The sequence below is a fragment of the Myotis lucifugus genome, unplaced genomic scaffold (assembly GCF_000147115.1).
Source record: "Myotis lucifugus unplaced genomic scaffold, Myoluc2.0 scaffold_52, whole genome shotgun sequence".
Taxonomy (NCBI): Eukaryota; Metazoa; Chordata; class Mammalia; order Chiroptera; family Vespertilionidae; genus Myotis; species Myotis lucifugus.
In genome coordinates, this window is record NW_005871100.1 from 4,043,519 (window position 1) to 4,066,854 (window position 23,336).

The 23,336-nt window shown below is 38.8% G+C and overlaps 1 protein-coding gene across 1 annotated transcript in view; it reads left to right on the forward strand.

Annotated features, from left to right (window-relative positions):
• The window catches only part of SKAP2 (src kinase associated phosphoprotein 2), a 149,950-nt gene that overhangs the window by 88,014 nt on the left and 38,600 nt on the right, over positions 1-23,336 (forward strand). The window contains exons 7-9 of the mRNA XM_006088771.3: positions 8,307-8,431; positions 9,300-9,363; positions 9,771-9,908. Coding sequence (XP_006088833.1) covers positions 8,307-8,431; positions 9,300-9,363; positions 9,771-9,908 — 327 coding nt within the window. The remainder of the gene's footprint in view (positions 1-8,306; positions 8,432-9,299; positions 9,364-9,770; positions 9,909-23,336) is intronic.

Sequence of the window (23,336 nt, forward strand, 5' to 3'; positions counted from 1 at the left end):
TTGGCCTTAAATAATGAGGAGGAGTTTGTCAGGTGATGAAGGGTACAATGGGCATTCCAGGCAGGGGAACAGCAGATTGTGAGCTGCAAAAAGCCTTGGATGAGATCAAAGAGATCAAAGCGGGAATCAAGGCAGAGCACAGAGTGAGTGAGGGGAGGGGGCACATACAGCTACAGGAGCGGGTCAGGATCTGATTAAGCCTAGGGCTTTATGACCAGATCCAGTTTTTAGAAAGCAATTGCAATAGTATTGTGGGGGTGGATTGGGATGGATAGAGAACTCGTCCACAGGATCATGTCGAAGGATTTTGAACTAGAGAGGCAAGAGAGGCTGTCCCAGGGCTGCTGAGAGGCTGACCTCGCTGGCTCCACAGTCATGCTCTCGCCACAGCTTGGTTGTTATCAGCCCCTTCAGCATCCTGTAAGTGATGGCTCATTGAGGAGCCGGTTGCAAACTCATGTTTTATTTTGGTTTTCCCTTTTTCTTTTTAACCTCCCTATGATCTTGAATCTGCATAATGAACCTTACTTATCTCTTCTCACGTTTGAAAGGGGAGTGGTTAGTTTGTAATATTCTCTTTTCTTCCCACTTAAGAGGTTTTGCTGCCCCTACCCTCCACTTTCCAATTAAAGAAACTCTTAGTGCCATCCAGTATGTGGCAGCTGCAAGTAGCCTTGATCCTACCAAATCATCCTAAATGCACATTAAAAGTTATTTATTACACCAGATGGGTATAACTTTTTTCAGTGTTGTCTCTTTTCTGATGACCAGAAGTCATTAGAAAGTTGGGCTTAATACAGATCATTTAAAATAAAACATTTAGGTTGATAAGGAAATAAACTTTTTATTGAAATTGACCTCTGCTCTCCCTTCTGCCACAACCTCACCATTGATAGGAAAAATAGGATATATCTTTTCAGTTGGGACAAAAATTATAAAGTGTCTTTTGATGTTGAAATAGCATCAAAGTTCTCTGTGAATATTTAAAAATATTGTTAAAGGATAGAGTGTATGTACGATTGGAAGTTCTGTTGTTTTATGATGACAACTTTAGTAATAGCCATAAAAGCTTACCTTTTCCCCCTGACTTATTTGATAAGAGGCAAATTCCTGGGTCAAGGCACCAGCATGTTATAATTATATGATGAATATGTATAAAATGTGTAAATGAAATCAGATTTTTAAAATTTATAATATAATTTTGTTTGTGTAAAGAAGGATAATACCTTTGTTATTCTTTAAGAGGGGTATAGTTAATTCTACTTTTTATCAGAATTATTGCAATTTTATAGGCTTTGAGGCCTTTGATATGCAAATATTAACTTTATAATTTATCACAATAAATGTGAACTAAAAGGCCTTTATTTCTGCCTTTATATGTAGTTAAGAGACCTTGTAACAGAGAAATTAAAATGTACACCTGATGTTCGGTAGGATTTTATCAACATGTAGAGATATTCAAGTACAAGTTAAGTCTCATGAAGGGTCTGATGATGACAAATCATGTTGGTTTGCAATAAACAGGACTCAGTTTGAATTAAAATATACCTACGTCCATATATAGATTGAAGATACATAGAGATTGAAGGTAGATATATTTTAAATCAAACTGTGCACTGCTATAACTATTATGTAGATATAGATATATGGATGTTGCTGTACCTATCTGTGTATATATAGAGATAGATAGATACAGCAACCAGTAGACTTTCTTTGAACATCTATGTGTCAGGTGTTATTAATACAAAGCGGCATAATACACTGGCTCAGAGGAATGGGCACAGAGGACCCATAAAACAGTATGATATGTCGAAGCTGGCTCACCGGGGCAGTAGGTGAGTAAAGGCTCTCCGCCAGGAAGGGATGGGGTCAAGTGGTTACATGTCAGGAGTTTGGCCTTTCCCGTCTCAGGGACAGTTCAAGTTTGTAAGTATCAAAGGTTGGTAGATGGCATGAGAAGCTCTGATTGGGTGTTGGAAAGATCACATTGACAGCTGTCAGGAGAAGGTGAGACTGAAGGCAGGATGTGTTCTGAAGCTGAGAGTGGCTGAGAGGTACCAGCTCACGTGCATGAAGGAGCGGCAGGTTATCCGAAACGCGTTAGCCGCTCTCCCTTACGAAGATGTTCTCTGTGTAATGCTTATCTTAGCAATAGCTATGTGCTGCGATCATCTAATAGACCATATCACAATTATTACCTGAATTTCAGTTGTAGAGAAAAACAATAGGTATAGTCAAAAAAGGAGAAACAGGGCTTTGAATTCCCGTTCTACAGAAAGGCCTATAATTTATTTGTTCTCTATTCACAGATGCTTCATACTACCGTGTTATTAATCATGTTTATGCCTGTGATTTAAAATGTGTGGCTGTAACATTGGGGGGATAAGGACACATTTGTAATACCTTATTCAATAAAGGGGGAAAAATGTGTGGCAGTATAAAAAAAACCCACTTGATTTTTATTAAAAAAATAAAATAAAAATGTTTGGGAAATTCCTAAAATTTCCTCTACCAGATCGTATGAACCAAGCTCTCAATTCTAACGAACATGCTTCTCTCTGGGCCCATAAATATCACCTGTTTATTATTCAGAGCCATTTGGGGCCCTTAAGTAAAAACATATATAATTTGATATTTCCTCACAGTATAACTCAAAACACCACAAGTATATTGCTGAATTGACATTAGCAGCTGTATTTCTACGAGCTGTATAAATAAGGAACATGTTCCTATGTCTTTAACTGAGGGCCTAGAACAACTTGTTAATCAGTTTGATAAAGTTTTTTGGAAGGGTTTAGTATTAGGGTGCGTATTTTCCTCTTGCCTGCTAATTAAATGAGCATTAATGCTTATGGAAATAGCATGAGTTATTCATTAGGGGGAAAGGCCTCACATACAAGAAACAGACATCGAAAATTTCTGAACACATTGCATATCTTTCTGTTCCCTAGTCATTTGTCCCAAAGTAACTTTGTTTAACTACATAGAAAAGGAGATTATTGGGAGGATATCGACTCTCAGACAGAATTGATGGGAAGGCTAAACAACCAGGCTCAGAAAGCAGGCAAGGACTAAGGGAGGGAAGATGGCCAGGACTTCAGCCCACGTGTGGCCCCTGGGAGACACATTGCTGGGACACACGGCTGCCCTGTGATGTAGCCATTGTGCACCTACTCCAGTTAGTGATTGCCACTGCCCTGAGGATGGATTCTGAGCTCCCCTCGGATTCTTCTGTTACTTCAGGTGTAGGTCCCAGGCTCAAGTATCTGCTTGGCTGATTGGATCAGGGAAAATCTACCTCATTCCGGCATCTGTGGGAGGAAGCTGGCTGTGCCCTGACAGTCCCAGGACTAATATGGGAAAGATACCTGGATTCCGGGGATCCTCAAATGACGAATGCCCACTACTTATAGGAATGCTAGATGATTCGGCATGATTTAGTTATGTTTATACTGTATTTAAGATGGTAGGAAAAGAGTTGGTGTTTTAAGCATATTTTCTGAAAGCCAATAAAGAAGAGAAAAAGTAAATATATTTGCAAGAAAAAGAGGACCGATTGGATTTTGGTAGGTGGTAGTGGGGCGGAGAGAGAAAACACGGGGACAGTGGATGAAGAATGATGTTTAGTTTTCTGGTTTGGGGGCTCAGTTAATGGAGGTGCCACTTACTGAGAGGGAGGACAGAAAAGAAGGATCACGTGTGTGCTTTCTTAAGGTGATCTCCACTGTGGGCACGGTGTATTCATTGTGCCTACAGGACATTTTACGAGCTAGTGAGCAGATGAGGATTTGGACGTGCAGTTCTGAAGCTGGACTAACATGGGAATTACGAGTCACAAGCATATTGACAGGAATTTAATCTTTGGAATTGGGTGCGGTGCCCAGTGAAAACTGAAGTGGGGAAGACAGGGATTTAGAGCATAACCCTCATGGTTATGGGCACAGGAAGAGGAGCCCATAAAGCAGCTGAGGAAGTTGGACCCAAGTTGCAGAGGAAATGCAAGATAATGTTTATCTTCCCTACTGAGACTTCCTAAGTTACATGTTCTAGAACAATCATTTTCAAGCATTAAATGTCTATCAAAATCACCTGGTGTGCTTGTCAAAAATTTGGTTTCCTGGACCCACCTCCAGAGCCTCCTAGATAGCAGTGCAGAGTGGTAGCCATTTCTGCATTTTTTTATGATGATTTTTATTTTTATTTTTTATTTTAATATATTTTATTGATTTTTTTACAGAAAGGAAGGGAGAGGGATAGAGAGTTAGAAACACCGATCAGCTGCCTCCTGCACACTTCCTACTGGGGATGTGCCTGCAACCAAGGTACACGCCCTTGACCGGAATGACGCTCTATCCACTGAGCCAAACTGGTTAGGGCCATTTCTGCATTTTTAACAGGCATCCAAGATGATTGTAACAAAGGTGATACGGGAAATGTACCTTGAGAAACGCCTTTCTAGGAGACAGTGTGACAGCAAGGCTTTGGAATCAGACTTACGTTAGGGTCCTGGCTTTTTCCACTTACTGGTTGTGTGGCCATGAGCAAGTTGGTTACTTTCAGGCTTGTTTCCCCGTCAGTGCTGGCGATATAATAAAGACCTCCTCTCTCTTAGAATTATTCCAGGGTGTATAGGAGACATACTCCATTAAATTCCTGGCATATAGAAGGAGCTCAGTAAATGTCAGTTGTCTTTTTGACACTTGAAAAACCCAGAACACAGCTGTAAACCTAAAGCCAGGGAAGAAGGAGAAGGAAATAGCTATCATTAACCTCATGCATTTTGTTTTGTAAGAGATCAGAGCCAACTGCTTTTTACCTTGAGCCTACTGAATTAGAATTGTGTGAAATTAAGTTACTGATTTAATAGATTTCATTATCTAGGTTTCTCCTGGCAGCCTTTAGTTCTATAGACATTAAATTCCAACAGCATGATATAGGCAAGGTTAAAGTGTGAAATAGAAGCTGAGGGAAATTTAATAGAGGGACAAACACCTAAAAAATCTTGAGGGCATCAATGTGTTGTAACAATATAAAAACTAACATTCAAGTTAATACTACAAGATCATCAAGGAAATGTTAAATTACGTTTAAAAGAATTGTTTGAGAAGTGGGGAATAGATATTTCAGAAAAATTTCCATTATAATTACTAACATTTTAGAGCTTGGGCACTTAAAGGAATAACCTTCTGCTATTTGGGAAGTTCACTGAAATGAAATATTTTATTCATCTTTTGAAGTCTGAGTAGATGAACTTATATGACCGTATTTCTCTTGTGATTGGCAGGTTACTATTTTTAACAATCTGCCTCAAGTCAACAGGTGACCTTGAAACTATCCCTGCACTGGGGAACTAACCTATTTATGAATTATTATGAATTGCCATTGAATGCTAAGGTTTCTCCTTTGTCTCTGTCTCAAAGAGAGGCTGGTGTGAAGGGAGAAGACCAGGGTCTTATCATAGCCATTTTTTGCTCATTTCATGTCTTGAGCTTCCTATCTCACACTGGCTAATTGGAAATATGGCTACTTTATGGTTATGGGTTTGCAAAAGCTATTGAGAAAGAGTAATGAATGTCCCTCCATTTTCTTCAATCTTTCTGGTACTATACTCCTACCCCCACTTGGATGTTTATATGATTATTTATCCTCTAATATTCAGCAATCAGCTGAATAGGTCTAGGTATTAGTTGCTTCTGACTACTTTCGTATGTTGTAGTGAAAATTTAATCCATTTGCAGTCTAGTGGATCATTAATGTTTCAGGAGCACTTACGAGAAGGTAGAAAAGGTCTGGTAAGGTGTTACTAACTTCTGTCTCACTTTACCTATAATGCTACCTCACTTGTTTTAAGTGTTCAGTATAAATTTGTTGAATGAGTGGATGAATGACTTAGTCTTCTTTGAGAATATTAGAAGAACCAACTGTGCTTAACCATTTATTATTATTACTAGAGGCCTGGTGCACAAAATGTGTGCACTTGGGCGGGGGGGGGGGGGTCCTGTTAGCCTGGTCTGCACCCTCTCTCGGGGAGCAGGCCTAAGCCATCAGTCAGACATCCTTAGCGCTGCCTCGGAGGCGGGAGAGGCTCCCGCCACCACCGCTGCGCTCGCCAGCCATGAGCCCGGCTTCTGGATGAGCAGCGCTCCCCTTGTGGGACTGGGCCAAAACTGGCTCTCTGACATCCCCCCAGGGGTCCCGGATTGTGAGAGGGCGCTGGCCAGGCCGAGGGACTCCACTGGTGCACCATTGGGGCCAGGGAGGGACAGGGGAGGTTGGATAGCCAGGGAGGGACTGTGGGAGGACTCCAGGGCGTGTCCGGCCCTTCTTGCTCAGTCACGATCAGCAGGACCCCAGCAGCAAGCTAACCTACCGGTCAGAGCTTCTGCCCCCTGGTGGTCAGTGCATGTCATAGTAAGTGGTTGAGCAGCCTTAGCATATCATTAGCATATTATGCTTTGATTGGTTGAATGGCCAACTGGACGACTGGACACTTAGCATATTAGGCTTTTATTATATAGGATTATTATTATAGTTGTTCCCCAATATTATTGTCCTAGCGAGGTATTTTGCAAAACATGTCCTGGGATTACCGTTCCATAAAATGTTCTGTGAAAAAGGGTTCCATGGACAAGTATTTTGGGAAATGCTGCATTCTAAATCTTTCTCCTAGAAAGTCAATTAATATGTGAATATATTAAGGACCTAAAGAAGGCCTGCACTAACAAAACCTCTTTAAGTTTATTTAATTCAGAATTTCCCAAACTTACTTGATCATAGAAGCCTATTCATATCCCATAAAGCATATTTTAGTAAATGCTGTGTTAATTTTTAGAATTTTTCTGAGTTCATTGTAGACTGTTTCCACAAAGCAAACTTCACATTTTTGAATCTGAATTGTTTATTCAATCAACCAAAGAGATGTAAATTATGAATGAAAATGATTAGAATGTCCAGATTTAAGTCAGGAATTGCTAACTCAGATGATTTTTCCATTTGATGTTTTGAACAAGATGTAATCCGGATAACCTTTTAAAAATGTATGTTACTTCAGGCATTAAATTAGTATATTTAAGAAAAGGAGATATATATTATTTGGTACATTGAGCTGAGAGAGCCCATCACCCCACAATGTGGAAGCATTTTTATATTTGCCCTGAGCTCAGTAAGAAAGACAGCTGTGCCCTGACTGGTTTGGCTCAGTGGATAGAGCATCGGCCTATGGACTCAAGGGTCCCAGGTTCGATTCCTGTCAAGGGCATGTACCTTGGTTGCGGGCACATCCCCGGTGTGGGGTGTGCAGGAGGCGGCTGATTGATGTTTCTCTCTCATTGATGTTTCTAACTCTCTATCCCTCTCCCTTCCTTTCTATAAAAAATCAATAAAATATATTTTTAAAAAAAGAAAGACAGCTGTCCTTATTATTTAAACTAGAAAATAATCTAGAAAATAGACCTAGAGCTGCACAGCTTTTCTATGAAAATGGCATAACTGGATGAAATAGGAAAGCTAATTTTATTAGATCAGAGTATCAAATCCGTTGTTGTATTCCTGCTTTATTTTTCTTTAGTATCTGACTGAAGCTCAATTCGTGTTTTCTTTTGACACTTCATCATATGAGATTCAAATGTGCTTTACTAGTTTAATTGTTCACTGACTGGTTAAGAAACCTACGTTCTTTGGTTTGGTTTTAGTAACTAATGCTTCTCTACTTGCTTTACCACTCCTCTCCATCCAAATACTTTGTTATCCCCTCACATCTTTTAATAATTAATTTTGTTTTGTTCTGCTTTGTTTTTCAAATTTAGAGTTTTATTCATGTGAATTTAGGAATTTTTTAAAAGAAAAGTTGCATTTTAGAGGCTTTAGAGGGTGGTGAGGGAGGATGGTGATGAGAAGAGATAGTGGTAAATAAAGCCCAGGAATCTTCATCTAGTCAGGTTCCCCACTGGCTTACTAAGTCTGAAAGAACCACGGGTTTGTAGAGGAAATTCAAGAGCTCCAGTTCTTGAAATTTTTGTACATAAAACTGTCTTATTTCCATAGATCCTTCTAAATAAGACCACTATTTTCAGACCTCTTTCTCTGGTTCACTAATATATCCTTTTAAAACCCAACCGTCCCAAATACTTATATGCTTTTAGAATTAAAAGTGATATCTAGAAACATTATTTAAGCATTATGTTATGAAAGCAATATTACCAAAAATGACTCCCAGAATTGACAAAGAAAATCTAAATAAAAGATAATTGGCCATTTGTACTCAGCTGTAATAAATGAAATTTTGACTTTCATTTTATCTTCCACAGACAAACAGCAGAAAGGTGAATTTGCAATTGATGGCTACCACGTCAGAATGAATAACACTCTTAGGAAGGATGCAAAGAAAGATTGCTGTTTTGAAATCTCTGCTCCTGATAAACGTGTCTATCAGGTTGGAGTTTTTATGTTGTTTTGAAATTAAGTTGATAAAATGTTCTGATTTCATTTATAAAGACATTAACATTTTGTTGAAACAACTCTCCCTGACATGTTAATAATAAAAAAAATATTGGTTTTTATGCATTGAACATTCACCAAAGAGGTAATACATTTTAAAAAATTCAGATTAGTTCAAGTGATATCTTCTTGAAAGAGAACAAGTGAATATGTAATTTATCAGTTACCTCACATGTTGCATTTTATGTCTCTTAAGAGAACCGTGTGATTTCTTAAAAGAATTACATAGCAAAAAGAGTAAAATTATCAAAAGAAAACTATCAGAGTGTTAATGCAGATTGCATGGCTTAGGGTTGTGGGAGAAAATGAAAGTAAGGGCACGAATCAGCTTTGCAATTCAGGAGCTATCAGCGAGCATCAATATGGAATGTATGTTTAATAAGTTTTAAATATCTGAGATTGCAGTTGAAAGCCAGTTAATTAAGTTGTCAGATAGTGTGTTGGAATCTGACAAGAACATTTTTAAGAAAACTGTACCCAGCAGTCTAAAGAAATTCATGGGTGTCTTCTAATTGTCAAGGGCAAATTTTGTTCATCAGTTCTGTCTTTGACATTGATGGAGAGAAGCAGCTTTTTTTCCTGCACAGCTGCCAGCTGCTGATCAGAGTTTCAAATCCATCATCCTCTGCTTCAATTACGTAAATTTGTCAAAATTAACTGTACATTATAAGAAGCATCCTTGCAAGAAAAGTAGTACTAGACATGAAAAGAATTACTAATGGTCTTCAAGAAATGATAAGAATGGGACATACTTTCTTTTCTACTGTGGTGATTTTTCTTGTTATTGTTTGTTTTTTTATTAGTTCACAGCAGCTTCTCCCAAAGATGCCGAAGAATGGGTACAGCAGCTGAAATTTTTATTACAAGGTAAGAGCAATCAATTGAACAAGTTATTGCAGCCTTTAAATACTGAATAACTGAAGGATTTGGATTTTTGTATGTCAAAAGCTTATTGAATTTCTGTGAGAATGACCAGGGGACATATATGACTGGTATTAATACAGACCATTGACTGCAGATTTAGAAAAGTATTCTGTAAGTTCCAATTGGCAATTTGAAATTCCCATATTTATGCACAAATCAGTATTTTAAAATGTTTTAAGTTAAGGATATAGCATATAATGATCTTGTGATTTTGTAAGGCTACATTCATTTAGAAAATAGGGTTTTGAAAATCTCTTTTGCGTTTTTTACAAGTGATGAACAAGTAAGCATTAATGAGTTTAATGGCATTACACATTCAAGATGTTTGCTTCCCGAAACGTGTTTTGTAGATATGGGATCTGATATTATTCCTGAGGAGGATGAAGAAGGAGGAGAATTATATGATGATGTTGATCATCCTCTACCGACCAGCAGTTCACTAGCCAGCAGTCAACCAATTGATGATGAAATTTATGAAGAACTTCCAGGTATTTATTGTCTGGTTATTCATTTAGGATTTAAGAACTTTTCTTTATTTTTAATGTCATCAAGTTGACAACTTAAGTAGAAAATGATGAGCTATTAAGAACAAGGGCAAAGAAAATCTTTAAAATTCTATTTTACAAAAAGTGTTCTGTTTGAGGTATTTCAAGTGAGTGGATGTACACTTATGAAAAGTGAACGGAATGTTAAAATGAAGCAGATACAGTCCTAATCTCATGGGACTTTTGGCTCATTAGCATTGTTTATGCTACATAATTTTTTAATTAAAAAATTGACTTGCTTTACAGTTTTTTCCACCAACTCACACATCATTTTTTATTTATACATCTTGGAACTTCCATTAACCAGAAGTTCTGTGCATACCCCATATGTCAACAACTTCTGCCTCATGTATTCCTCCTCACTCTAGTGTATAGCATTGTCTTAGAGCAGCGGTTCTCAACCTGTGGGTCGCGATCCCTTTGGGGGTCGAACGACCCTTTCACAGGGGTCGCCTAAGACCATCGGAAAACACATATATAATTACATATTGTTTTTGTGATTAATCACTATGCTTTAATTATGTTCAATTTGTAACAATGAAAATACATCCTGCATATCAGATATTTACATTACGATTCATAACAGTAGCAAAATTACAGTTATGAAGTAGCAATGAAAATAATTTTATGGTTGGGGGTCACCACAACATGAGGAACTGTATTAAAGGGTCGCGGCATTAGGTAGGTTGAGAACCACTGTCTTAGAGAAATATTGTTGAACTATAAACAAAGGCCCTTTAAAACTTGGATTTTTCTTATTTCATATTTCATCGATAAGAATGTTTTCTTATTCTGCATTTTCAAGCATGCTTTAGTGTTTGTATGCCTTGGTATCTGTTTCATAACAAAATTAATTGTCTATTAGCTTATTTCACTTATAGTTTTAAGGTCAACCTAAAATATAAAGATAGGCATGTGGAACTTAGGATACTTAGAATATGAAAACATTCAGGGAATTATCGCATTACTCTAGATGAAATGAGCCCCTTTTCTGGCCATTAAAAATCTGCAGAGAATAAAAAGGGTTATAAGCAGTATACTAGTAATCCTTTAACATCATCTAGAGAGGCTATTTTTCTCTGAATAGAACAATTTAATGACATAGTGTAAACCTTAAAATTGATTTCAAAAATACTTAAAATGTTCCAAATTAATGTACAAATGTCATTTTCATTGAAGTCAGTAGAGCATAATAACTAGCACATGGACTTTAGAATCAGAAAGTTTAAATTCTGGCTGTACCATCTAGCCCTGTGACTTTAAAAGTCAATTTCTTCACTTATAAAATGGGAAGAATATCATGGTTCGGGGGGGGGCGGGCAGCTAATATATATAAAGCTCTCAGCACCATGCTTGAATCATAGAAAGTCCACAATAAATTTTACATCACTATTATTTTCATTATTGTATCTGGTAAATTCTTACCAATGTTTATATGAGGTCAAAGAATAATTTTCTGAATAAGTAAGAATTAGTGAGTTTTTAAAATATATTTTTATTGATTTAAAAGAGGAAGGGAGAGGGAGAGAGAGATAGAAACATCAATGATGAGAGAGAATTATTGATCAGCTGCCTCCTGCACACCCCACACTGGGGATCGAGCCCACAACCCGGGCATGTGCCCTGACTGGGAATTGAACTGTGACCTCCTGGTTCATAGGTCAATGCTCAACCACTGAGCCATGCTAGTTGGGCAAGAATTAGTGATTTTAATGGTATTATACATTCAAAATATTATAAAAACTACTCAAAATATGTGTCTACATATTGTCTTTCACTACCCCAGAAGAAGACAATTAGTATAAAAGCATACCTTTGTGGGGAATAGTAATCTGTATATTTTTGTTAATTTTAATGAGCTATGTGTTTATAGCTCCTCCTTTCTGATTTATCCTAAGGAAATGACATCTGCCATAGCATTAGTCATCCTCAAGTAGGGAAGACTATTCTCTGCTTGCTTTTATCACACCATATCATTAATACAATTATTTTAGTTTAAACATGTTCTTAAGAGCTTGTGAGAATGTATACTGATGTCAAATGGAAGAGTATAATCTCTTTAACTATATTATTGTCATGTACTTTTCACTACTTTAAAACCCTGCAGTGAATGAGTCACATTACAGTTGTTGATTAGCTGTTAATTAAGTTGTGTTTCTTCAACTTGATCATTCTCTCCTCATGCTCCCAAATAAAATATTGGTAAAGAATAAAGGTCAAACATTCGTAGTCATCTATAATAATAAAAGCGTAATATGCTAATTAGACCGGACAGCCAAATGACCTTCCGGACATCATTCCGAACATCCTTCCGGACGAAGCGGTAGTGGTAGGGGCGGAGACAGAGGCAATTAGAGGTGATCAGGCAGGCAGGCAGGCAGGCAAGCAGTTAGGGGCGATCAAACAGACAAGTAGAGTGGTTAGGGGTGATCAGGTGAACGGTTAGGAGCCAGAGGTCCCAGATTGTGAGAGGGATGTCCAACTGCCGGTTTAGGCCTGATCCTATAGGGGTCCCCGATTGCGAGAGGGTGAGAGGGTGCAGGCTGGGCTGAGGGGCCTCCTCCCACCCCTGTGCACAAATTTTGTGCACCAGGTCTCTAGTTTTTATAATAAAGGCCCAGTGAAAATCTCCTGGAAATAGCTTAAAATCTTAAAAATATGAAACATCTTTTATTTTCTCTCACTACAGATGTTCTTCTTTTCCCCTTTTTTTGGCCTGGGCCCATATGATTGTTGGAAAAAACTGGTTACTCTTTAGTCTTATTTCTTGCTGAGGTACTGGAAGAAACCTAAGCTGCTCTGGGATTCCGTGGCCCCTGCCTGGGATACCAGTTGCTGTACAAAGTGATTGAGCTCGTAGAGCCTGCAACTGTGCCCCCGGGAAGGAAGCTGATGCAGGCAGCTGAGGAATGTGTAGTCTTCTTTCTTCCCCAGTGGAACCGAGACCCGCTTCAGCATCTGCACAGTTCAAGTTTGTCAAGTTTCAGCCAGTTGCTACAGAGGGGATTTTTCTTAGTAAAAGCCCTAAAGTTGCCTCTTAGTAGAGCTTTTGTTTGATTAAATATCTAAACCTAGAAAGGTAACTTTTTTCCTTTAAAAAGAAAAAATCCTGCCTCCAGGATAAAAATTAAGCTAATTGCTTTCACTTGGGTGAAATAGGAATATAATTCTGAGAGGAAGTGAAAACAGTAGAAAAGCAGTGAATGTATTTACAAACTGTTGGTGTTTTTCCAGTTCTGTACAAAGAACTGCATTTCTCAGAAATCTGACTGGTTAAATTCCCAGAATTAATAAATATGACCATTTCAACACAACTTTCTGTCAATTACATATAGTTGAAAACGAATCCCCTTAGTTGAAAGATAAAGCCTATCGTATGTTTGAAGAAAAATCTAAGCATTCAATACATATTACTTTAAATCACAGAGTTCTACTGAGAAAGTACAGCTCTGATTCTAATAAATGTATTTTTAATGTAAAATAAACCTGCAGTGTTTAAGTCTCAAGAGTAAGAAGAAGAAAACACTGTTTAAAAAATTGTATTGCAAAATATCCCTTGAAAAATGTTTATAATCTATGGGAGTATAAGTAGTTTCATTGTAATTGTTTTTCAGTTAGAATATTCTAACTTTATTACAGCAGCTTCTCTTTAATTTCTTGTTCATTAATTTTTAACTACATAAAAGAGTAAGAATAAATTTTTAAGATTTCTTTGCATTTAGGGGATTTTACATATGTACAGAAAAGTTGAGAGTGCGAGATTTCTGGGGAAAACTAAAAGTATGTGCCTTTTTCTTCAAATACCCTACTGTTTTGACACCTTTTATGTCTTAGGACCTATGAGCATAGGCCAAGTCAGGTTTGCTTACATTGTGATATTACTCTAGCATGTTTGTGTTTTCAGAGCTAATGTATTGATCAAAGTGCGTTAAACTGTTCCATAACACAGTAATGAGTTCATTTGGCTTAGCACGAATTTCAGAAGTAATTGCTCATTTTCCATTAGAAATGCGGAGGAGCATTTTTATTTGATTTTTGAATCTTGAAAAGAGAAAATAGTATGTGGGAAATTGCCGCAGAAATTAACCCAACTTACTCATCTTTTCTAGTTACCATGTCACTTGCTTTTTAATTTTTTTTATTTTTTATGTCAGGAAATTATGCAGAAGCAACAGAAACAAAAAAGATTTTTCTAGATATAGACTGAATAGAATTAGCCCAGTAATAAGAATGGAAACCACTCATTAGTCTATTAATCTGTAGCTTTCAGGGGAATTGCATTTGAAATCCTCTGGCAAGTAGACTAAAGGGGAGGGCACAACATAAAGCAGGAAGACAAATTTCCAGTTCCATTAACCTGTTTTTTAAAAGTGTTAATTCATTCCTTTTTAAAAATTTTAATGACAGATTGAACTAATCTGAGCCAGAAAAGGATGTTTTTCTCCTTTGATCATTCAATTTCATTTTAAATTTATTCAGTCCTACTATCTGTATTGAAAATGGAATATGAAGCAAAAGGCAGCTGTTAATTTTTTTTACAGTGAAACTCTTATGTATACATAAAAAAGAACACTTTGGGTATTTAAATTTGGAGTATTCTCCAGCAAGTGGACACAAATGCTAACATCATCAATAAGTGCTTAAAACCCCTAAAATACATTTCAGCTCTATTTTCTTGTGGAAAGATGATCAGTCATATTACCAAGTTAATATATGCCTTTGGCATTAACATCATTATAAGTGATGGTAAGTTCTGGTTTCACCAAAGAATTTTTTTCATTCTTTCTTTAGAATTCAATGGAAAGATACCAGTTGACTTTCATGGAACCACCTATATTCATCATTTTAATATGTTAATTCAGGCAGTCTGCTGGCATTCTTTTTTCTAAACTATGGTACTGAATGATAAAGTTATAATATACGTTGTGATTAATTTTTTCCCAAGTAATTAACTAGATGAGAGTCCATTTTTTGGGATGGTTTTAACTCTGAACTCTGCTGAGAGGGTTATCTGAAGTTATAGAATATAAAGAAAACATTCATAAATTAGGGTCACTGCACACATCTAATTGTTTATATTTTTATCTTTGTTGAGTATAATGTGGTTTTAGTGTTATTATAGAGTTGCTGATTTTATCTAATTTATCTAGATAAGAGGATGCACTTTTCAGTACACATAGAATACTCATGGAAACTGATGATATATAAGTTCACTATTGAAATCTCAACACATTTTAATGAATCTGTATCATACATACAATGTTCCTTAACTACAATGAAATTTAATTAGAAATCAACACTGAAAAGATAGTTAGAATTAACCACGTCTCCCCCCCACCCCCCCATGTTTGGAGGCTGAAAAATAATCTTCTAAAGAGCTCTTGAGTTTAAAGAGGAAATCACAGTGGAAATTACAATGTGTGTAGTTCTGAGAGACAATGAAAATAGTACAGATAAAAACTGGTGGCCCGGTGCTTTACCCAGAGTCCCAGGGAAATGGGGATGAATAAGACATATGAGAGAATTAATCCTTAAAGAACTGGAGATGAGGGAACAACCAGAAAAAAAGACTATAAAATAAGCGTGTTTAAAATGATTAAAGAGAACAAAAGAAGGACTAGAAACTTCAACAAGAGAAAAGGACTCTATGAAAAAAGATCAGATTTTTCTTTTTAAAGAACCAATTTGAATCACTAAGACATTATTGAATGTTTGGATTATTTAGCCACCAAATTCTAAATTTTGGGACTCACATATTTATGTTTACATTGCCTAGGGCTGTGGTCGGCAAACTGCGGCTCGTGAGCCACATGCGGCTCTTTGGCCCCTTGAGTGTGGCTCTTCCTAAGCCTTAGGAGTACCCTAATTAAGTTAATAACAATGTACCTACCTATATAGTTTAAGTTTAAAAAATTTGGCTCTCAAAAGAAATTTCAATCGTTGTACTGTTGATATTTGGCTCTGTTGACTAATGAGTTTGCCGACCACTGGCCTAGGGTACCCATTAGAATCATATTAAAAATTCTGAACCAAAAGGTAAGCAAATGTCTACCACTCTCATCAGACTAAAATGCTAACATTTATAAAGCAAGAAGAACAATTACACTAATAGGGCTGGCTCTTAAGATTTTTTTGTGAACCTTAGATGAAGAATCCTAAAATGGTGCCAGAGGTCAGTTACGCACACTGTAGGTTTTGTATCTGTACCTAATTGAGTCCTTTATCTGTGAGCCCCAGAAATCTCAACAATTAGTTTAAGGCATTGCTTCCAATCACCTCTGTATCAGACTTTGTAACTGGAGTCTTCATTCCGCAGATATGATTTGCATCCCATGTAGAATATAAGCAGATCAGAGCCTGCTTTTGTTTTCAATTCCTTCGTGCTTTCAGAAGACAGAATATGATCAAGTTTGTAGTGGCTTCACAAAAATGTATTTGGTTGTTTTTTTTAGCTTCCAGAACACACACACACACACACACACACACACACACACCCTCCATGAACACACTCAGACTGCAGCAGGAGAGCAGCAGGCTCCACTATTTTGGCAGATAGGTCTGCTGGGAATATCAACTTCCTAAGAGAACTCAGCTGCTTACTTTAAAGCCATGATTAATAAGAATGGACAAGTTCAACAAAATGTCAGTGATAAATATAAACGCTCTTCATATCTGGCCTCAGCAAATGCTACAGTGGAGTAAGTACAAAGCCTTCAATAAAGGGTGGGGGGAAACCAGTCTAACTTAATTAAACTTAAGCGAAATTTTACCTGATTTTGTTTCAGATAAGACATTTTTCTATAGATTTGCTCCTCCTTATTAGAACCTCATTAGAACTCTTACAAATAACTCCTTCAGGCATGCGGCCTATCGGCTGCGAGTTTGACATGCTTGCTCCTGATTGCAGGAGGTGAGGTGGGGCAGAGCATTTTTCTTGGAGGTGAATAAGGAGACTGGGATGCAGAGCTGCATTTGTGGGCTCTTTGGAACCAGATCCCACATCTCCTGCCCCCTTGTCTGGGCCTCTTTTCATAATCCTACAACTCAATTCTTTTTCTCGTTAGCATTAAATTCGTGGGAGGGCTTAGTTCGGTCCCTGTCTTCATGGTGTCTCTTCACCTGCTCACTCCCTCACCCCTGGCACTTCCATTTTCCATCCTTATCCCTTAACTCAGCGGTTCTCAACCTGTGCGTCGAGACCCCTTTGGCGATCAAACGACCCTTTCACAGGGGTCGCCTAAGACCATCCTGCATATCAGATATTTACATTACGATTCATAACAGTAGCAACATTACAGTTATGAAGTAGCAACGAAAATAATTTTATGGTTGGGGGTCACCACAACATGAGGAACTGTATTTAAAGGGCCAGAAGGTTGAGAACCACTGCCTTAACTGAAACAGCTTCCTCGAAGTCACCAGTCTCCCAGTCAGTGGTCTCTGTCCTCAAATTCATCTCTGGAAATTGTATTTTCCTGGCCACCCCTTTCTTTTTGAAACTGTCTCCTCCTTTGGCCTTTCCCATTTTGTTTTCTTGTTACAGTTAGTTAATATTTATAAATAAAGACCTTGGCACTGTTTTTATTTATTTTAAAATTTATTTATTTCAGTTGCCTCCCATTCACACCCTAACGAGGGATGGAAGGGAGGGAGAGAGAGAGAGAGAGAGAGAGAGAGAGAGAGAGAGAGATCAGTTGCTTCCCATACTCATCTCAAGCAGGGATCAATCCCGCAACCTGCATATGTGTCCTGACTGAGAATTGGACTCACAACATTTCGGTGTATGGGATGAGGCTACAACCAACAGAGCCCACCTGGCCAGGGCCCGTGGCAGGCACTGTTTTAGATTTCCTCTTTTCCTGATGCTTGCTGATTGTTTCAGATGGTTTTTCCTATTTATCCTTTATTTCTATAATAGTGAAGCTTTTTGTTTCTTCTCTATCTTTTCTTATCATCATTAGTTCTTATTATGCATTTAATTAATTGCTTCAACAATGCTTATTGAAGGTTTAGGCAGAAAAAAGGCAGACTTGGTGGTCTCTATTAAGATAATGACAGATTATCTTATCTAAGTGCTACAAAGGTAAGAGGATGGTGTGAAAGGAGGAACTATGTTATATTTCATGGTCAAGGATGAGGTGACATGTAAACTGAAACCTCTGAGATAAAACTAGCAAATGCAACAAACCAAATGAAGTACCTTCTAGGCCAGTGATGGCGAACCTTTTGAGCTCGGCGTGTCAGCATTTTGAAAAACCCTAACTTAACTCTGGTGCTGTGTCACATATAGAAATTTTTTGATATTTGCAACCATAGTAAAACACTTATATTTTTGATATTTATTTTATATATTTAAATGCCATTTAACAAAGAAAAATCAACCAAAAAAATGAGTTCGCGTGTCAGAGGTGTCATAGGTTCGCCATCACTGTCCTAGGCACAGGGGGACACCCAGTGCTGCAAAGGCCCTGGGGCTGGAGGATGCTGAGGGTTTCGGAATCAGAAGGAGAACCACAGGGAGCCACGCAGGGAGAGGTTAGACTGAGACTGGAGAGCTGGGTAAAAGCCAGGCCAAGCAGGACCTCTGTAGGACAGAATTGATCTTTAACACAGTCTTGTGAGCATAAATGACAGTCGAAAGATGTGCGCTGAATTACTAAAGGGAGACTGGCATCTATAATTATGTGGGGCTGCCCATGGACATCAAATGCCGCTTAATGGTCCTAGGTGATGACAAAATTGGACTTGGAGTGCTCTTTCTCTCCTTTCTCTCTCTCTGGGCAGCTTTATACCTTCAAGTATGGCTTCGTGTGCATGCATGTGGTTAGAGCAACGTAACAAAGTAAAACCTCTTCACTGAATAGCCAGTTCAACAAAAGATTTTAAAAGATGATGTAATGGTAATTATAACAATCATGGTTAACACTCAGTGCCAGGTAGGTGCTTTCCTAAGTATTATCTCATTTAATAAGCACATATGTTTTATGGCTTAGGTACTGTTACTTTCTCTATTTTACAAGTAAGGAAACTAAGGCACACAAGGATTCAGTAACTTGTTTAGGGCCCCAAGCTGGGAAGTGGTGGAGTGAGGGTTTGAATGCAGGCATTCTGACTCTAGAGTTCAAACTTTTAGCCAATAGCTGCCTCTTCAACAGAAATGTGGTAAGAATCACTTTGTCCTTAGCTATCTAGTAAGTGTTTACTGGCACACATGTGCAAAAAACACGGAAAGAATAATACATCAACATTTTCATATCGGGCCTCTCCTCTGAGCTTTGGCTTCACATTCCAAGTGACTTTTGGCTCTCATGTCACACTAGTACCTGAGATAAATGTATCCTCCTCCTTACTAACACTGCTCCTCCTCCTTTCTTTACTGTTTCTATTAGCAGCATTAATCATCACGCATGTTTTAAAAAGTAAAACAAAGGCAGGGTGGGAAGAGATCAACCAATGAACTTGTATGCATATATGCATAACCCGTGGACAGAGACAATGGGTGGTGAGGGCCTGGGTGGGGGGAATGGAAGGGAGTGGGCCGGGAGAGGTAAATAGGGGTAGGGGGGAAGGAGGACCTATGTAATAAAGATTTTCAAAGATAAAAATAAAAAAGTAAAAAAAAACCTCAAAACAATCCTTGATTCCCACCCCTAGTCCAGTCAGTTGCCTACTGCTGCTGATTCTGCCTCTAACGCACCATCCATGCTACCTTCTGTAGCACCATTAATTTGAAAAGGTATCACAACAACAATGGGACATTTTTATGTTGTTATCTACTGTTCTGTAAATCTTGTATTAATAGTTTGCTTTTCATGTGATTATTCAGCAAACAAGCAAATGGATGGGTCTTTATAGCGTATCCTTATCTTATTTACAGGGACCAAACCTTGTATGTCTTGGCATCCCCTAGAGAACTTAGAAGAGTGCCTTCCTCATGAGAAGTTAATAAGTAATACCTAAGTTATGTAGTCTGTAGTTAGAGGGGTCTGTTAGTTAAGTTAGGAGAAATTCTTTATGATGATTCTTTTCCTAATAGCACCAATTACTGCAGAATCCCAAAAGAATGGGATACTGCCCCACCAGCATGGCTCAGTGGTTGAGCATTGACCTATGAACCAGGGGGTCACAGTTTGATTCCCAGTCAGGGCACATGCCAAGGTTGTGGGCTCCATCCCCAGTTTGGGGTGTGCAGGAGGCAGCTGATCAATGATTCTCTCTCATCATTGATGTTTTTATCTCTCTCTCCTTCTCCCTTCCTCTCTGAAATCAATAAAAATATATTTTAAAAAGTAAATAAAGAAAAGAATGAGGTACTAAACAGTATACTATCAGTGGTACATTGAAGTATGGCTGGTTTCCCAAAACCTTGTTAAAATCTAACATTACTATTCCAGTCAGCATAGTCTCAAATAAATAAACATATGAAATGAAATACATTGAGTGATGAATAGCTCTAATACCATCCATCTTTTGTACCATTAAGGATAGATCATCTGTGAACAGCAGGCTGACTGGAGTACTAGTTCCCTATGGTAGGTTAGTCATCTCAAGCAGGAAGTGGAGAAGGAAATGGCATTCTCCTATACTTCCACTCATTTACAAAAGACTACAGGTAATGTAGGTCTAAAGAGCACAGGAGCATAACTATGATTTTTAAAAGCTGACATGTGCAAGGACAAAAATCAGAGCACCTAATCCTATATAATAAAAGGCTAATACGCAAATCGACTGAACAGCGGAACAACCGGTCGCTTGACGTGCACTGACCACCAAGGGGCAGACTCTCAACGCAGGAGCTGCCCCCTGGTGGTCAGTGCGCTCAGCCAGAGCCAGGCTCATGGCTGGTGAGTGTAGCAAGCGAGGCGGCAGTGGTGGGAGCCTCTCCCACCTCCACGGCAGAGCTAAGAATGGACTGCCAGCTTAGAGTGGGCCTAAGTAGTGAGTTGGACATCTCCTGAAGGCTCCTGGAGTGCGAGAGGGTGCAGGCAGTCTCCCCCCCACCCCCCACCCCCCGCCCAGTGCACGAATCTTGTGCACTGGGCCTCTAGTGTAACTATACTAATAAAAGGGTAATATGCTAATTAGACCGGATGTCCTTCCAGACAAAGCCATGGTGGCGGGGCCAAGGCAGAGGCAGTTAGGGGTGATCAGGCCGGCAGGGGAGGGCAGTTAGGGGGATCAGGCCAGCAGGCAGGCAAGCAAGCTGTTAGGAGCCAGTGGTCCCAGATTGGGAGAGGGATGTCCAAGGGATCCCGGATTGGAGAGGGTGCATGCCGGGCTGAGGAACACGCCCCCTCCCCATGCATGAATTTCATGCACCAGGCCTCTAGTAAGAAAATAATGAGCTTTATGTTTAAAAATAAACTCAGATATGGAAGGTTGCATAAGCAGCTTTAAGAGTAGCACAACAAAGTTTAAGAATCAATGATTAGATTGATACGGGGTAAGGGGGGTGTTAAAAATTACCCTTCAAGCCACTACTTTGATTCAGTGGGCGTGGAGCAGTCACTGGAGGGTCTCGAAAACAGGACGGTTGTGGTCAGTATTCATTTTGCTCACTCCTAGTGCCAGTCGTGGCTTATATTAAGCCCTTTATTTCCCTTCTCCACTCCACACCCTTTCCTTCACGAGGCAGGCTCCTTTTCTCAGCACTCTGTTTACATGTCCTGCTCCTGATTTCACATCCCTCATCTCACTTCCCTGGTCAGCCCATGTTTCCTTTCAGAAATTACCTTACATCTCAGTTCTTCCTGGAAACTTCGCTTGATTATGTGGGTCAAGGTAAAGGTCATTTACACCCATAATAAAATATATCTCCCTATATTGCTTAAGACATAACTATAAGAGACAGTAATCTCAAAGTATGTAAGTATACATGTGTAGACACTTTAAAATATGTGAGTTTTGAGCCTGGTTGCTTATTAATATTTTCTAAGAGTCCAGCATTAATTGAGAGGTATTCTGAAGAGATAATTTAATGTTCTAATAAATGCACTGAAGGAAATGAAATGAGAAAAGAAAAAAGAAAAGCCCCACATGATATAAGTAATTCAATGCTTCATTATTCATACAAGTTATTATCAACTACTCATGTTAGGCACTGTGCTAGGCACTGGGGAATCCAGTGTTGACCAATAAAACTCAGAGTTTGTTAAATAGAAGTATAAAATATAACAAATACTTAATAAGAAATAGTTTTGAAAAAGTTGACAGAGACTGATGAGAAACAAAGATCAAAGCCAAGTCTATGCCAGCTGATGAAATATCTGAAAAGACCTATTCATTCAATGTTACTCATATCCCATGAGCAAAATGTGGCTCAAAACAGCACCTAAAGTACGTTCTGAAGATGAAAGTAAAAATGATTAAGATTGGAGAGTTCATTAAGTGAAGCCCCTTAAAAAAGTGTTAATATCTACCAAACTAGAGGCTATATGATAGCATATTCAGGTCATAGGGAAAGAGGGGAATTTATATTCATGAAAAGATTTCAGAGTTAACCAGAAAGGGGAAGACTTTTAAAAATAATTGCCAAGTCCCCTGAATATTTAAACCTCCCCGCCCCCACCCCAACAACAACAACAAAAAAGTCCTTCCAGAGGAAGTGGCAGAAGAAACCCCATTGCTTGACACATTAAAAACCAGATGGTCCAAAGCCCCAGACAATTTCACGAGGGGGATCCATCCTTCACTGGGTGAAAGCAAAGGGACCAGACTAGCGCAGTTTGTGTTTTGAATCTCCAGCTTAGCAATGCTATAAAAATAAAGATGCGCGTTTCCTTGGACTTTTCCTGAATTTCCTAACTCTCTGCTGTGCTCTTACAGCGTTCTACCAGTATGTTGACTTCTACTGAGCTGGCCACACAGGAATCGCCTGTTTACTTGGGCGTCTCTTCTGCTAGCGCCAAACACCGGGCTTATCAGCTTCCTCCCCCGGCCCCTGTGGGAGCGCTGTGTGCCCTGGGTTCTGGGAATGCTCCTGCACAATGGTTTTGCATTGGCTTCTGCCAGAGCCCCAGGAGGTTCGCAGTTTTTATGTTAAATTCCTGGGCTTGGAATACCACACTTAAAGATAGTATAAATTTGGATCTCACATTGTTCAGGCTTGGGGTTTTGATTTCTCACAGGAAACCCTCTCCCTCCCCCTCTGACCACCACGTTACAGAGCCCTAGAAAGACACAAAGCTTTCTTGTGACTTCCATAGGCTGGTGGGGTCTTACTTCCAGCTTTCTGCTTCTCATTGGTCGAGGCCTTATCTTCTGGACCCATGAAGAGGTTAAAACTCCAGCCTCCACCCCACCCTGCAGATGGTCAGTATTCCCCTTTGAGTAAGGGGGAAGACATTCTGTTTCAGCTTGGTTGACCATATT